We start from the raw sequence: 17,062 nt of genomic DNA on the forward strand, positions 1-17,062 counted from the left end.
GAGATTAGACGGTATCGCTTAACGCAACTGGATCCACCGCAGACATTCGATTCTTCGTCTAAGGGTAAGTAGGCCACTAAGTAGACAAGAGAGACTAGTAATCCTATCGTAGTCGCTGGATTGCAAAACTTTCCGACTATCCTGGAGCAAAAGGACTCCTCCGCTTCAAATGCGCTCCGGAGTTCTCACGCGTCTTGATTCTTCGCGCGTCGAAAATACTTGAACGCTAATTCGCGTTAAACGGTCGAAGAGAATGTCGCACGTTCGCGCGTAATGTATTCTCGTCCGCGTAGTCACGAATCGATCCACCTTTCTCGAAACCGTGGTCAAAATCGCGAGAAGTGGTTGTAATTCCTCGTGCAAACGCGAGTCGAAAGTTGAGAATCGCTTTCTCGCTGGTACGCGAGAACAAAACGTTGCAGCTACGAGTGAAACGTGTACAAAGTGCGAGAAGTGTACGGGTTGCGAGTGACGAGTGTTCGGGACAAGTGTACAGGATTGAGATTCAGTTTCGCTGGAAATACGCGACCGAGTAGATTCCAGAATCGATTTTTTTCTTTCGGTGCGCGTTAATCGATTTAACCTTTCGAGTGCTGTGGACGCATGTATGTATGTACGTCCATGGGAAGCCGTCAATGCGAACCACGGATGCACATACGCGTCCAGTGGAAGCTATTCTCGATACAAACGTGTTGGAAGATAACTTTCTCGAGTACTGTTTAATTCGAGATCGAATTACAATTGTGAACAGAGTTCCCACATAAAATATTCCGTAAACGTTAAACACTATGACGTCCACGCGGATTGCTTCGATCGGAAGTATTCAGCGCTCAAAGGGTTAAAGATTGGTTAAAGTAGAGTAACGTTCGGACAGGGGAAGACTTAAGAGCAAGCATTCAGAGTTAGAGCGGTTAATGGCGTTTACGGAGGGGTTACGTTTCAATAGGAGGATACGTTGCGCGTGACGTGTCCAATGTGTCCTCGGTGTTCCCCGTTTCCGTGATATCGTCGTATGCTTGGTCAGACAATTACATTAGTTTCGGACGAGCGTAATCTCGGTAGATACTCACTGGCCAGTGTAGCGAGGGCCACTTTCCCTATCAGAGCCGTGCTGTACGAGATGATAACTCGTTTCGCCGAGGAAGCCATCGCTAGCTGTAGCACAGCAAGACCGACCAGGATCGCCAAAAGCGCGGAGGCGGTCGCGGCGGCTAATCCAGCCACCCACACAGCCACTGCACAGAAAGCGTAGGAAAAATTCGTGGCATGCTCGACTCGGGGTGTTCCTACGACCGTGCTGCCGCTGCCCGAGCGAGAACCTCCCGACCGGGGGATTGAAATAAAAATGGCCGCGTGATAAAATAGTTCGCGCGTGATCCAAGATACAGTATAAATAGCTCCATTGATGCAGGATCGATCTCGTGTACGTAACGCTTCGAATCTACTCACACACTGGTTGAAACCTGGACACCCCTTGGCCACATCTCTCACGACCGTACAACAGAAGCTTGCACTGTCTCCACGGGCCGAAGTAACCCTTCTCGGCTGCCGAACCAGCTGGAACATCCAAAACAAAAACCAATTTTTCATTACTGGTAATTATGCGATGCAATCTTTCGAAATGTTTCGGATACGGATAATACAGTTTGTAAACGGATCGACGATAGTATTTATCGAACAGATCGGATATCTAGGTGTCGAGAAAATGTTACAAATATATACTACAATGGTGTAGTTTTCATTGGAAAATTGTATGTTTTATTTGATGTTTTGGGTTGTAGTGTAATATATCATTGCTCAAGATTTTGTACTTTCTGCCCGTTTTTGGGGCTACGTTTGTAAATATTATTTATGTTTGGTAAGATTAATCTTAGTTCCTCGGGTAAAAAGTTAGGAAATTTTAGCTTTTGAGCGTTCGAGGCTTCTATTTTTCTATCGTTTCGTCTGGAAGGTAATCGAGGAGTTCCGTATCACACGCATCAACTCGTAATTTGAAAAAGAGAAAGAGTCTCTTACATAAAAAACTCTCTGGAAATCATTTCATTCGAAAGATACTCAACGATTTCCGTACAACACGGAACAGTTCGCAATTTAAAACGGAAAAGTTTTGATCTTACTTAAAAAAAACTCTAAAAATCGTTCCATTCAAAAGATACTCGACAAGTTCCGTACAACGCGCAACACTTTGCAATGTAAAAAAAGAAAGAGTCTCCTCCATAAAAAAATCTCTGAAAATCGTTCCGTCCTACAGTCACTCAACAAGTTCCGTACAACGCGCAACACTTCGCAATACAAAAAAAGAAAGAGTCTCTTCCATAAAAAAATCTCTGTAAATCATTTTATTCAAAAGATACTCAACGATTTCCGTACAACACGGAACACTTCGCAATGTAAAAAGAGAAAGAGTCTTTACGACGTACGTTGAATAAAAACCATAAAAAAATCTCTGAAAATCGTTCCATCCTAAAGTCACCGAAGAGGTTCCGTAGAACGCGCGTAGGAGTCGCGAGCGGTTCGTGAATGTCGGCATTTATGATTTTCGAGGTCAGCAACAGCCCTGTACGGTCTCCGGGCGGCTGATGATCGTGGTCGCTAAAGCGCGACAAATTTTCGGAGCGATAAATCCTTGCTGATAGCGTTACGCGAGCACGGATTGCTGTATCCCCCGCGTGGAAAAGAAACGCGAATAACGAACGGAGCGGACCATCGTTGTGCGTGATCTCCGCGCGGAGGAGAGACTCGGAGAGGAACGGAAACCGCAATTTCGCGGAGCTCGTTTTGCCGATCGAACGATCCACGAAGTCTCCTCTCGCTCGTACCGATCCTTCCTACCTTCTTCTCACCCCCGGCGGTGAATAGGAAGAGCAAAGCGGAAAACCTCGCGATCCACGTATCCCGTGTCACCTAATTGAATTCGATACGGTAATGGGAACGTAAGAACGCCGATCACGGCAACTCGTCCGAGAACAAAATAGCGAATCGTGCTCGAAAGATGAAAATCTTCGCGTATACGATCGACGATTCGCGAATTATGCGTCGCGCGTCTATCACTGATTGCGTCTAATGGTGCAATTTCGTGCACTTACGGTTAAGTACCGTTAGATCGGGTATATCGCGACGCGATTTGTTTTTAATCGGTGTTATTATCCACGTGTGTGTTGTTTACGATGCATAATTGCAACTCGATACCTCGTCGGTGATATCCGAGTATAATTGTGTTCTAAGTAAACATTTGCGGTGGAGACGATTGGATTTTTGCAAGGAGGTGTCGCGCGTTTTGTGAGATTCTTGGAAACGAGGGAAAAGACTTTTTCTTCGCGTCTCGAGATTCCAAGAGGACGATGGTGATTACCAGTGGCGTGTAGTACGTGGACTCTGTCGAGGAATCTCGAACGGTTCTATTCCTCGAGCAATGTTTCGAGCTCAGCTACGTGGCTCGAGGAAGTCGATCGTAAATCATAGATCGTCCTCGACTGTGACTGACCTTCGTTCGGCGTGTTTTCGCGAGTCTGTCGATTAACGATTCGTCAACAAACATCGTCTGCCGTTTGTGAAATGTTTTTTCAGGTCTCTGGGTGTACAGCTTCGCAGTAACGCTGCGGGTACTTGAATTTTCCGGAATTTGGATCTTTTTGAATGTTCGTCGAACGAACGTGTTTCAATTCGTCGAGTGAACGTGTTTCCAAATGTCGTTCGACCGATGTCGACGGTGGTTGTAAATTTATAACACCCTTTCCACGGAAGGTGAAATTTCATAGGACGAATGAGGAAGATTGACGAGGATTCGCGCGGTAATCTCTCCGTGGGCGTCGATGATTCCTATTGGTGCCCGGAACGTACGTCGTTATTAAAACGGGTGACGTCGATAGGACACGTTGAATCGAAAGACATAACTCTGGGTGAAAAACGTGACCGAAAAGATTTCAACTTCGAGCGCGTTTCAACCGTGGGCGGAATTGGAATTCAACGCGTAAAGGCGAGGAATTAAATATTCAAAAATGCCACCGCCCGTCGGACACGCGCGTGTTATATAATAAAATTGTTCGAGATAAAGCTCCGGGTAAATATCGATAACGGTGTTGAAAAAGTGCGTCTATTGTCTCTGCTCCGAGTTTTTAGAACGTACGCCGTACGCGAAATTAATTTCGATTAGATAATTAAATCCAACGTCACGTCGACTAATAAATCTACCACACCCTTTGACGATAAGTGCGACGATTACGCAACCGACCGAACGTTAATTTCCCAGAACGAACGACAAACTGTGTAATCGCTCGAACAACGTTCACCTCGTTTACGCCGCGATATTAAACCGAAATAACGATTCGAGATTGCTCGTGTGTTTTAAGACGATGTTCGTTTTAACTTCGGTACAAAGGAGAACGTTTTACTCGAGGAGTTAAGTGATGAGAACAAAATGGAATCAAGTAGTCTCTACCCTGTGTATTCGTTATTTGTGAAAATTTTCGAAAACTTCTCGCACGAATTTCAACGAGAATTAAATTCTGTAAAAGTTACGAAAAAAGCATGAAATCAAGTAATTTCCCCTGTATATTCGTTATTTGTGAAAATTTTCGAAAACTTCTCGCACGATTATTCAACGAGAATTAAATTCTGTAAAAATTATAAAAAGAATGAAATCAAGTAGCATTCCCTGTATATTCGTTATTTGTGAAAATTTTCGAAAACTTCTCGCACGAATTTCAACGAGAATTAAATTCTGTAAAAGTTACGGAACAAACATGAAATCAAGTAATCTCCCCTGTATATTCGTTATTTGTGAACTTTTTCAACAACGTCTCGCACGAATATTCAACGAGAATTAAATTCTGTAAAAGTTAGGGGAAAAAAATGAAATCAAGTAATCTCCCCTGTATATTCGTTATTTGTGAAAATTTTCAAAAACGTCTCGCACGAATATTCAACGAGAGTTAAATTCCGTGGAAGTTGTAAAAGTTGTAGAAAATTCTGTCCGTATTCCCGCGAAAAAGTTCAACGAAATCTCGTTCGTAACATACTTAAATCTTTTTCGTCTGTGGTGACGTATTCGCTTCTGTCGATTCGTGGACGAAAAACGGTGCATTTTCATCACTCGCGTGAAAAAATTATTATAAATACGTATCTCCCGAGACGATGTGTCCGAGGAGAACGTCGAAGCAGAAAGAATATTAATGCAAATCGCAAGCGTTGCGCGTTCAGAGCCGACTGGCCCAGTTACTCGATTCCGCTCGCGGTGCGTGCGAACGCGCAACCACGCCGCCGTGACAAATCGCATTTTTGTCTGCGCACCTTGACGAGCGTGCTTACGATTTTCGCGATGAATCCAGGTCGCGTTGAGAAAACGCACGAAGACGCGCGTACGATGCCCGTAACAATTATACGGGTCGAAAAATGATCGAAATGATCGAAAAAAATCGATTCGATGGTAAAAAAATTCCACGCCCGATAAATTGGACTCGTTTACGTGCCTCGTCGATCCTCGTTACGATTGCTCGAGGATCTCGTGTGAATCGACGAGAAAACGAGAAACAGGACATCGGGGATGATCGCGTGTACTCGTGAGTGTCAACTATTTTATCCTGGAAAGATTTTCTTCCTGGACGATTTTTCGTTGCGTTTTTAGAAGCCAACCACGCTCGAGAGAATTATCGAAGACGAGAAGCTGAGTACATTAAGATGGTGTTCTACATCGAACTTGTAACGTTCATTGAATGCCAAGAATACTTTCACACGAGATACCGAAATTCTTTTATTTGGAAAAACAGTCCACCTCTGTGTGTTCGAATTCTGATGTACGAATTTTTACACCAGAACCGAGGTCAAGATTCGATAACGGAACGTACCGATGTATACATTGCGCAATAACCGGGGATCGATTTTCCACGGAGACTTTCCGCAGAAGGGTGCCGCAAAGTATGGAAAATTTTAGGCGAGAACGTTTCTCGAGAAACTTCGCAACCCAAGTTTCCCAAACTTTCCAATCGAAAGTGGTGTATGATTCACAACGACCGAGTAAAATTAATAAGAGATGAATACAGTGAGTGCATCAGAAAATGCATTGTCGGTGCAACGACTACGTGTACGTAGGAATTAATCGTTTACGGCGATGATACACTTTAAACGATGTAATTTTACTCTCGAGTTATTAATATTTTTAAAACATCTTAATATTGAAAATTGTACATAGATATCGAGCAAAGAATGCTTCATTTTGTATTCAATCTGTGGCGTTGAAAATGGAATACGTTGCGCGTTCGTTGTTCAGATTTATTATACTTGGACGTATCCGGGTCCGTGGAAACATTCAACTCTGTTTTTCTTTCTTTCAGCACGGTGCTACGTCCGTAAAATGTCACGGTTTTTAAACCGCTCGCAATTCATTTAGCGAGGAGAAAATTGCATTTCCTGACCTTCGCGTTTGGATTTACATTCGTCTTTATGCTTTGACGCGTGACAAACATCAAATCATCCGTACCGAATACGTTTCGGAATTCGCGTCCCGTTTCCACGAACGATTCAAGCTGATTGCGATAACATATGTCGTATTACGGGATCGTGTTTCACAATGTTACGTTGTTGTTTCCAACAAGGGTCACGGGAACACCGAGAGAACCAACCACGAAAAGAAATGGGAATACAATCCACTTTTCGAGCCCCTTTTGTTACGATCCTCGCTCGGAACCCATTAAGGGGTTAACAATCCGCAAAGTGAATTTACGAGTAGCGTTGCAAGTTGCACTGTTTATGGTGGGCGATAAAAAAAAATTATGGACTTTCGTAAAGGATCCGTTGTTGAAAAATATGGTTATTCCTCGGTCACGATCGCTGTTCCATCGTGAGAAGGTCGTTAATATTTACCACCGTCCATTGTTGCTTATTTTTACAACCACGGTGCATAATCTGGAAGAGCTCAATGTTTGGGTGCTCTTCCACGAGGAGAAAAAGTATTAACCTGAATTCGAACGGTTAAGTAATCGAAGTATCTGGCTCGTAATTCGATTCTAATTTCTAATTATGTATTACGTGTCTGAAATTTGTTAAATTGTAATATGGAATTTGGAATTTTTTAAATTGTAGCATGGAATTTGGAATTTTTTAAATTGTAGCATGGAATTTGGAATTACTTAAATTGTAGTATAGAATTTGGAATTTTTTAAATTGTAGCATGGAATTTGGAATTTTTTAAATTGTAGTATGGAATTTAGAACTTCGACGAATCGTATCATGGAATTCAGGTGCGGATGACTTAAAACGCGGCGACCTTACGAATCTAGAACGATTGTCCATTCATGGTTAAGACTGTTTGCGTAACGTGTCATTCCAGTTACATTAGTTATCAAACAACGCCCGAATCGATTCACGAGCTACACCATCCGCGCATCGTTTCCAATCACATCGGTGTTCAGCCGTGAGTCCACGTTTCGGTAACGGTAATGCATGTAAATACGATTGCGCCGTCCATGCAAATCGTCGATTGTACTAGAGAAATCCGCGCGCTATTCAGCGCGAGTCGAGCACGCGTATTTCAGTACACGCGACGTCACAGTTTACAGTGCAACGTAAACTGCGGAAGCGATCCAAAGGAGTAACTGTGAACGATCGAATACCGAGGATGCGCTTATTTTAATGTCGACGCTCGTTGCTCGTCCATTAAATAAGAATTCCTTCGAAATCGATGTTACTTGCACCAGGTGAGATTTCTTTTTTCTTTCACGGTCTGTGTTTCAGTGGATCTCGTATCGTGAACGTTAAAAAAATGTCAGAATATAGTAAATATACCCTACAATCTTAGATTAAAATATTAAATTATTGGTGCATACAGTTGTCTCGGAAAAAATTTTACAAAGATTTCTTTGAAATCGATGTCATATATGGGAGGCGAGATTTTGTTTCCTTTCACGGTCTGTGTTTCAGCGAATCTCGTATCGTGAACGTTAAAAAAAATGTCAGAGTACGGTAAATATATTCCACGATGTTACGTTAAAATGTCAAATTATTCGAGCTTGTAGTTTCTTCGTAAAAAATTCCACAAGAAACGTCTCGTTCTGCTCGCGAATGAGGATACGCAGTTAAGAAGCGCGCACCTCGGATTATGGGGTCGCGAGTGTTGAATTTCACGTGTCGCGAATGTGGTCGTGGTTGAATTACACGAATCGAGAATCATCCGTGTCGGGTTACACGACTCGAAGGTCGTCACTATCGGGCTTTATGACTCGCGAATCGTCGGTATCGAGTTTCCCGAGTCGAGAATCTTTGGTATCGGATTCCACGATCGGTGGATCGCCGGTGTCAAGTTTCTGGTGTCGTGGTTCTCGGTGTCAAATTACAGGAGTCTCGTTGTCACCCAATTTCACGAGTCGAGGATCATTGGTAGCTTGCACCGGGAATCGAGAGTCACGGATATCCAGTTTCACGACTCGAGGGTAGCGAGTACCGAATCGGTAGTCATTGGTATCGAATTTCACGAATAAAGGAGGTCGCGAGTACCGAATCGGTAGTCATTGGTATCGAATTTCACGACTCGGGGTCGTCGTCACCGAATTACACTCGATATCGAATCTCGAGAATCGAGAATCGTCCACAATTTTTCGCAAATGGGAAATATCGAACTCCAGTAAGTCGAGAAACTAATGTTACAAAAAAAGGAAGGGAAAATATATCTTGAATAGAAATACACAAAAAATGAACTTCGAGGGTCGAAAGTGGAAGACGTATCGTCAGCGCAATCGTGAAATTTCACGTCCAAAGTAGAAATGTCATCGTCTAAAAAAATCATCGCCAAAATACCGTAGACATCAGCGGCGCTCGTTACTACCTTCTTGAATCCGTACTCCCGTCGTCAGAAATGGATCACACTTCCACGAATACAGTATTTTCCTAGCCCCGTGTTCCGTTTCCGTGGTACCGCGTACGTGCGAAAATAATGACCGGCGAGGTTCTTTTTCTCAATTACTTCCACCGCGTGCGCGCGCGCGTGCGTACCTTTAAAATTCATCGCTGTGCTACATTTCCTTAATTTGAATTTACAGATCCGTGTTTATCGCGTCCCGTGAAATTAGCGATCGGCTGGCTCCTTTTTCAAGATCGAGCTCCGTTTCCGTATCAACGTGTTCGCGATGTTTTCTTCGCGGTATGATAGAAATTCATGCGCTGCCTCTTGAATATTCAACGAGGATACTTGGGATGCGTGCAGGGCCGGTGCAGTAGTCACTGTCGCCATGACGTTCCAATTTATCTAATTCGTTAAAGAACGAACGAAGAAACGAAACAAATTCCAAGTTTGAAACAACACGTACGAAATTTTACAACACCATCGTCGAGGTTTACGTTTTGCAAAAAATTTATCTTCCTCGAAGTGTGTTCAAAGCGTCTCGACTTTTACTCTCCGATGCATCGATTCGCGAAAAGCTAGTCTCACGTACGACGACGATTTCTTGAAAATTGTTCTCCGTCGTTCTAGCGACGAGTTCTCGATCGCGTTCGCGTACAGTCGGCCCTGAACGCGCGTACGGTCCGTGCGAGGCAACAAATATCTCGAACTGGTGTAAATTGAAGGTAATTAAACCGTAAGTTATTGCTCGAGCGGCAGAGGTAACGTTCGTTCGACGGGCACGTTTCACGTTCGAGCAACGGTGTCGCGATTAGAAAAGCGGTACGTAAGGAGCCGTAAAGCCCGGTGTTGCGCGTAGATTAGATTAGCAAACGTGGAACGCGCGGCTACGTCGATCCTACGGTGGATTTTGATCGTCGCGCAGGTAACTATGTCCGCGTTGAAAAATAATTAGAGACGTCGCCGCGTCTCGTAATCAGCGTGGGCGCGCAACGGTAAACAGCCCCGCTCTGCACAGTTATCCGGCCAACCGGTGGAAATATAATTGATGATCAGCGGATCCAGCTAATAGATCTCAATATAGAAATTAGCATTTAACGTTCCTCGTTAATCGATGAATCCCCTTACGGCCGATTAATGATCCGTTGCGATGGCGAGGCTCCGGTCAACTTGTCCGCCGCCTTATTTTCATCCTAGAATTTAAACAAGTATCGAATTTTTCGACCCAATTGGATTTCGCGCGGACGAACTCGATCTCGATTCACCGAGTAAACCGACCGAAACGGTGCTCGCATAAACTGACGATCAAAAGTTCAGGATAGACCTATCTACGACAGGATAAGATCATTTCGACGCTGATTTTTCACCCGACTTTTACTCGAAAGTGGAACGATGCATCTGCAAGGTGCAGTTGTGTATTTTTTTATCTCTTCTCGGTTCGCGTACAAAGATATCGAGTGTTGCAAATCGGTCAAAGAAACGTTCAAAAATGGGGGAAAAAATCGTTTCCGTGTTGTCAGAGCGATTTTTATTCATCGACTTCGAGAATTCTTCGAATTTTCTCGGTTATTGTTCGGTGACGGTTGTCCTTAACTCCTGAAATAATACCTTCATTTACGGTTTCCTCTGTCGACGATTTAATTTCGCAAGAAAAACGCGTCTGGGACCGATCGTTATCGACAGAAGTCGGATATAAAACGGGGGTTTGTTTGTGTATCCCGTTGTCACGATCGCGTAAACGTGTTCCGTGGAGCGTGACGAACGATTTCGTTCTTTTTTCACCGTACACCGATGTGTATATACACGAACACAACACCGGACCGCAAGTTTGGTGAGAAAATTGGAGCGCAGGAGTCGCGATTCGCGGGACACGCGAGCTCCGATACGGAGAACGGGCAAACAGGTTTCAACCACGTTGAATGAAACACCGGATCGTGTCCTTTAAACACTTCCACGCATCGTGAACAATGTTCGACCGAACGGAAGATGCGTCGAGTTGAACGAGCACAGTTGCACCACTCGACGAAAGAGCGTTCAATTTGGTAACACGCGCGTATTCTCGAGGTAAGAGAAGTTTTGTTCCGAGATCGTGTCTCGATTTCACCTAGATTTCCATTCGCGAATAATCGCGCGTGTTAATTCGTATTCGAGAAATTTGCAAACTCCAGCGTTTACACGCTCGAATTGGTACGCTCGATCGTCGAGTTTCGAACTCGCTCGTCGCCGGTATTATTATTATTATTATCGGTGTTATTATTTAATTTTTTTTTTTAATCTTCCCTTCCTTTCCGAAGATTACGAAATAACGACTCCCGCGACCGTTTATCACGCTTATCATCGGGATTTGCCCGCTTCTATGTCGAGCGTCCAACGGAATAAATTTATAGGTGCCCCCCCACCGTGCTTGCAACTACGATGTTTGGTACGAGAAATTAATAAATGATGGGAGCCGATATTATTCATCGGAAAAGCGATAAATTACGTCGTTTTTCATATTAACGAGATTTTCTCAGCCGACTGGTCACCCCTGGATAAATATATATACATTGGTTGCGCGTGTAAAGACGCGTTTTAAAAAAGGCGAAGCAGTTTTATTTCTTCGGACCTTTATCGACGAAATGCGATTGCGTATTTCATTTTGTATCGTTTCTCGTCGATGAATTACGACTCGGTGGTTAGAATACGCTCGTGAAAAATAAATGGGAGTTCGTGAAGTGTTCGAATGCGTTACGGAATCTCGTATTGGGAAATGGTTGAACGAAGTTTGAGATGTGGACCACCAAATTGAAAAACCTGTCTATGTTTCGTGAAAGTAGAACACCAAGGGTCTAAGTTGGAAACCCAGTAAGGCGAGCAACCGAGTTCTCGGACCCTAGAACGGTCTATGTTCGAACAATCATTTCAAACATTCGGCAAAGCGTTTGATTATCAGAAGATATTGACTTGGATTACTTAGGAAGAGGTATAGACTATTTAATAAGGTATTAAGTATAGATTACTTGGATTACTTAATAGAAGGTAAGTGATCTAAAACTTGGATTACTTAATAGAAGGTAAGTAATCTAAAACTTAGGTTTCTTAATAAAAGTTATCAAAATTGAACAAATTAGATTCAGTTACTTACAACATTCCACTACTCGTCCTAGAACCCCCTACGTTCATTCCTGGAGACAGTAGAGATTCGAGAGTCACTCTACGAAGATTTAAAAGCTTTCGATAATTGATAAATCGCAATCGAGAAAATTGAATCCAGTTGTTCGAAATTACGTTCCTTCGAATTACAATACTATGATCGTCCAAGTGATACGTCACACATTCACAATACGATCTTGATAATACGACAATACGATGGATATGTACGTTCCACGTTCATAATACCACTCCACCCCAGAACCAATCTAACCCCAGATCCAACCCAGCGACCGAAGTCGCGAATTGGCTCGTCTTGGATCACTGGAGAAATCGTAAAATTGCACGTGTACGCGCTATTGGTGTACACGCGTCGACGAAATGGCTCCGTGCGTGTAGATTACGTAACCCGTATTTGCAGCGAGGGCAACGAGCATCAACGACGCCATTAACGGTGAATCTAGTGCCAAGGCGCAGATGCGCTTGACCTTCGTCCCTAGACGTGGACGATTGTTCGTTTCGTACGTAGACGTCGAAGCTCCTTTCGCCGGGAACAGGACTAACGAACCGAAAAAAAAACAAAAAAGAGAAACCCAATTAACGAGACGCGACCGTTGCCGCGTACTCCGCGTTAATTACGCACCGACGACCATAAAACTCGCGACGCGTCTGCGTTACGATGGAATTTTCTTCTCGAATTCCCTATCGTTGGACGAAATCGATTCACGATCGCGACGAACCGGCCGACTCCTCTATTTCTTAGTTATTCTGTATCGAGATCCGGTTCTAATTGGATACCGCTCTAGATGGATCGTCGTCGGTGGCAAAATAAAGTGACTCCGTGATAGACAGGCATCTTGAGAATGTATACTTCTTGTAGGCTCGCTGTAGGATACAAGGTGTCTGCGGTTTATTTACTCCGGCACGAGTAAGCGGATGATTTATTTCGCGGTACCCAGCGCGAAGAAATACATTTCGCAACACCGGTGCCGGTTCGTATCGATGAAAGGTGACGGTAATTTTTAGAACCGCCCCTACGAACGTTCCCGAACGGTGATCGATCTTCTCAACCGCGGGGGTGTGTTCTCTCCTATGTTACGTAACAATTCTCTTTTATTTATAACCATCGCCGAAAATACGTATCCCTTTGAATAAAGGGTCTAAGTGATATTTTTTATTATTGTTTCTTTTGATTTTTCGTGATAGTTTCGGTTGAATTGTACCAACGATGTCTAATCTTGCACTCGAGTAATGCGTTTCTCGTGTTGAAGATTCAGGTCGAACGAAACACGATGAAAAGGTCGAATACTTTAAATTTAATTTCTACCATCGTTTCTCTTGTTTCGTACATATACTATTTCGATAATACTAGTAGACAAGTTACGATGTAAGGTCGACGAAACGAGGATTCAATATTTTTCACCTCTGCAAGGTGCATTTCGATCGAAGTACGATCAAAGTATAACTGGACACTGACAAAGCGAACGATCGATTCTCGTGGTCGCGCGAACGATCGAGAAAGATTCGCGCATCGAGGGACGACTGACGTGGAAGAGACGAAGATTCGCAACACGATACGCGATTAATGCGAAAATCGCTCTCACGACGATTCGTCTCTCACACCAGCCACCGGACCGTGGCTCGATGATCCTCGAATCGATCTTACGCGAAGAAAAACGAGTTCGCTCTCCGGTGTCACTCGTTTCAAAGGATACACGAGACACGATGGCTCTTAACCGTGAACCGATCGAAACGTCAAGATCGGTCTCTGAGGTCGCATCACTTTCACCATTTCCGGATATAAATGGGAATTCCAGATCCGAGGTTCCTCCAGCACGATCAGCTTCGAATACGTGGGAAATTTCTTTTCTCCGAGAACAAAATTGAAATTTCCAACAAAAATTTTCCTTCCTCTCTCTACTGATCGAATAAATTCAAATACGTGCGAAATTTCTTTTTCCAAAGAACAAAATTGAAATTTCCACCAAAAATTGTCCTTCCCCTATCTACTGATCAGATAAATTCGAATACGTGGGAAATTTCTTTTTCCAAGAACAAAATTGAAATTTCTACCAAAAATTGTCCTTCTCCTATCTACTGATCAGATAAATTCGAATACGTGAGAAATTTCTTTTTCCAAAGAACAAAATTGAAATTCCTACCAAAAATTGTCCTTCCTCTATCTACTGATCGAATAAATTATCTTTCTGTACAATTCCCACAAGAATTCCAATACTACCTCTGTCACTCATTCTCAACTTGCTAAAAGTGCAATCAACGTTACGGTGTTACAGAACAGAGGAGATCTAAATATACACGATATCTCCCGTCGTGATAAATTCATTAATTCACACGTAAGCGTGTCAGTTGTACAGGTATCCGTGACCGCGGTGTATTAAAACGTTTAAGTTCGTGTACATTCTTTATTGACGGTTGCATCGAGTTGTGGCCGAACGTTCGTGTAAAATTCGTGGTCGTTCGGGAGAAAAAACGATTTATCTTAATTAACGTAATTGGAATTAACGACCACCTGCGGAAAACGAGAGGTTAGCGACACGACGATCATTGCGACAAAAATTTACCGAGATGGTACAACTTTCACCGTTAGCGCAACACCGTTGCAGTGGCAAGCTAATTAAGAAGCGCAAAGATATTTAATGGTCCTCTTCTGGCTATTAGAGTTCCCTTCTTAAATGTGACTAATCGACGAGTGTGAAAGTGTGCTCCGACACAAGTGTTGCGTTACCATCTCGCGCGATTCTTCGATGATAATAATTATGCAATGCCGATAACTCGTTTATATCGCATGTACGGTCACCATTCGACACGTGATATTTTATTGGGAAAAAAATTAACTTCGTCGTTCGAAAATGGTCCTTTCCGAAAGCGCGGGTAACAGTACCGTTTCAAATTCGTCCGAAACGAGTTTTCGTTTATCGTTCAGTTTCGATTGGATCGAATGGTACTAATGCCTGGATATGGCATTCCGTTCGACTGAATTTTGTAATCTCTCACCGCATTCCGTACCATTGTTCATCGGTTGCAGCGTCACACGTTGCATCACGCGGTCGTATACACCACACGCGCGAGCCATACGTATAAATAATAATCGTTGTACCGTGTACCCGATTTTCCTGACAACTGCATCGTGAATTTAGACTTCTGACAATAGATTGCACAACCATCTGCACCGGACACGCACCGTTCCAAACGTGTTCCAGATATTGCGGACCAGGAACGTTTCTCGTAAACTTTCAACGAAACAACGTCAAACTTACCAACCGGGAAAGTACAATCACCGTAGATTTTTTATAACATTCCTAAATCGCCATAGATATTCTACAACGCTCCTAAATTGTCATAGATTTTTTATAACGTTCCTAAATTATCATAGATATTTTACAACGTTTCTAAATTCCCACAGATCTTTTATAACGTTCCCAAATCTCTATAGATTTTTTACAACACTCCTAAATCACCATAGATTTTTTACAACACTCCTAAATCGCCATAGATTTTTTACAACACTCCTAAATCGCCATAGATTTTTTACAACGCTCCAAAATTGCCATAGATTTTTTACAACACTCCTAAATCGCCATAGATTTTTGATAATGCTCAAAAGTTAAGTACCATCGATCGTATCGCGTAAGAGCTTCTCTAAACATTCGCATTAAATAACGAATATCGGAGCGTGCACAAGTCACGATAAATTTGCATAATTTTCTAAATATTGCAATTAAGTGCTAGAAATTTGGAAACGGTGACGAATTTTAAGCGCAGATGGAAGAGTCCTTCGCGTAAAGAAAAAAAAAACTCGAAAATTCTTAAAAAAAAAAAAGGAAAAAAATACCATCGAAAGTAAATAATTTACCTTCACCGATATTCGTCGTCGAAACGATGCCGTGTACGTTTCTTTTTTGTACTCGGAAGATGTACTCAGGTGTTCCGTTTCTCTCGACTCACCCTCCGAAGTACGTTTCAGCCTTTGAACCATTGAATATCTTAACCGCGTGGGGTAAATTCATTTGCATAGTTGAGCGCCTCGGTATCCCGCGCGGTGCACCATCGTTAAAGGCCAAAGACGGATCGAGAACGAGAACGATCGCGTCGGATGATCCCGATCCGCTCGTAACGTAAAATTACCAACGAGGGAATTTATTTCCTTTATTGTTTAATCCCCGTGCCGCGGAAACGAGGATTTTCTCGGAGACGTGACACGCTTTTGGCGGCCATCCGTACGTACGTCCATCCCGTCGAGGACTGAATCGTTTCTTCTGATGATACCCTTTAACGACACTTTAACGACCGTTTAAAGACAAACAGGATGAAGATTGTTGCAACGCGGCAATGTCTAGTCCCGCCCGTGAGAAAACCGGTGCTTCCGTCTTTTTCCCCGAAGGTATGCTGAATTACTCGTTGTTGAGCGAACTGCGTACCCGGTGCCTTGAACTTGCCTCTAAACGGGAATATTTAAACGACCGCCACGTAATATGTAACAGCAGGAGTTCGTTAACATCGCAGGATAACACGGTTTCCGGTTTCGCGTTGCATTCTATTTCCCGCGACATTGTTCTCCGTGCGTTTCTTACGCGAACTATTCCAGAGCTTTTTAAACGGGGAATAAAATCGTTGATACGACGCTCACTCCCCTGAAAAAGTATTAGAATTCAGAGTCGGGTAAAGGAGAACGTGTAATCGTTTGTTGCACCACTTCTTCCGGAGTTTCTTCTTTTTTTTTCAAATAGGAAATAAAATTGTTGGAAAGATACGCGCTTCCCTGTACAAGTATTATAATACAATTATCGGGAAGTTGTTACGATCTTTTCGAATGATCGCCACGTTTGTTACACCGCGCCACGCAGAATGCATACATTCTAAATTACAGTGTAAATCGCACCGTCTACGTCTAATAAAGTTAAATTATCTTCCCATTCAGATATCCGCTCGGTTGGTATATTACTGTTCTTAATTAATTTCAGCATTCGCCTCATTAACTTTTCCATTGTTTCCGGTACTAGTTCGTTCTACGATTAACACGAACGGAGATTCAAAATGAGAACGTTTGGACTTATTTAAAGGAACGCAGCACACGTTTACGAT

At 43.0% G+C, this 17,062-nt stretch overlaps 1 protein-coding gene across 1 annotated transcript in view; it reads right to left on the reverse strand.

Moving 5' to 3' along the window:
• The window catches only part of LOC143151115 (uncharacterized), a 64,839-nt gene that overhangs the window by 21,211 nt on the left and 26,566 nt on the right, over nt 1–17,062 (reverse strand). The window contains exons 3-4 of the mRNA XM_076319937.1: nt 1,450–1,557; nt 1,071–1,235 (exon numbers count right to left, since the gene is read on the reverse strand). Of these exons, the coding sequence (XP_076176052.1) occupies nt 1,071–1,235; nt 1,450–1,557 (273 nt within the window). The remainder of the gene's footprint in view (nt 1–1,070; nt 1,236–1,449; nt 1,558–17,062) is intronic.

Source organism: Ptiloglossa arizonensis, chromosome 9, assembly GCF_051014685.1.
Source record: "Ptiloglossa arizonensis isolate GNS036 chromosome 9, iyPtiAriz1_principal, whole genome shotgun sequence".
NCBI lineage: Eukaryota > Metazoa > Arthropoda > Insecta > Hymenoptera > Colletidae > Ptiloglossa > Ptiloglossa arizonensis.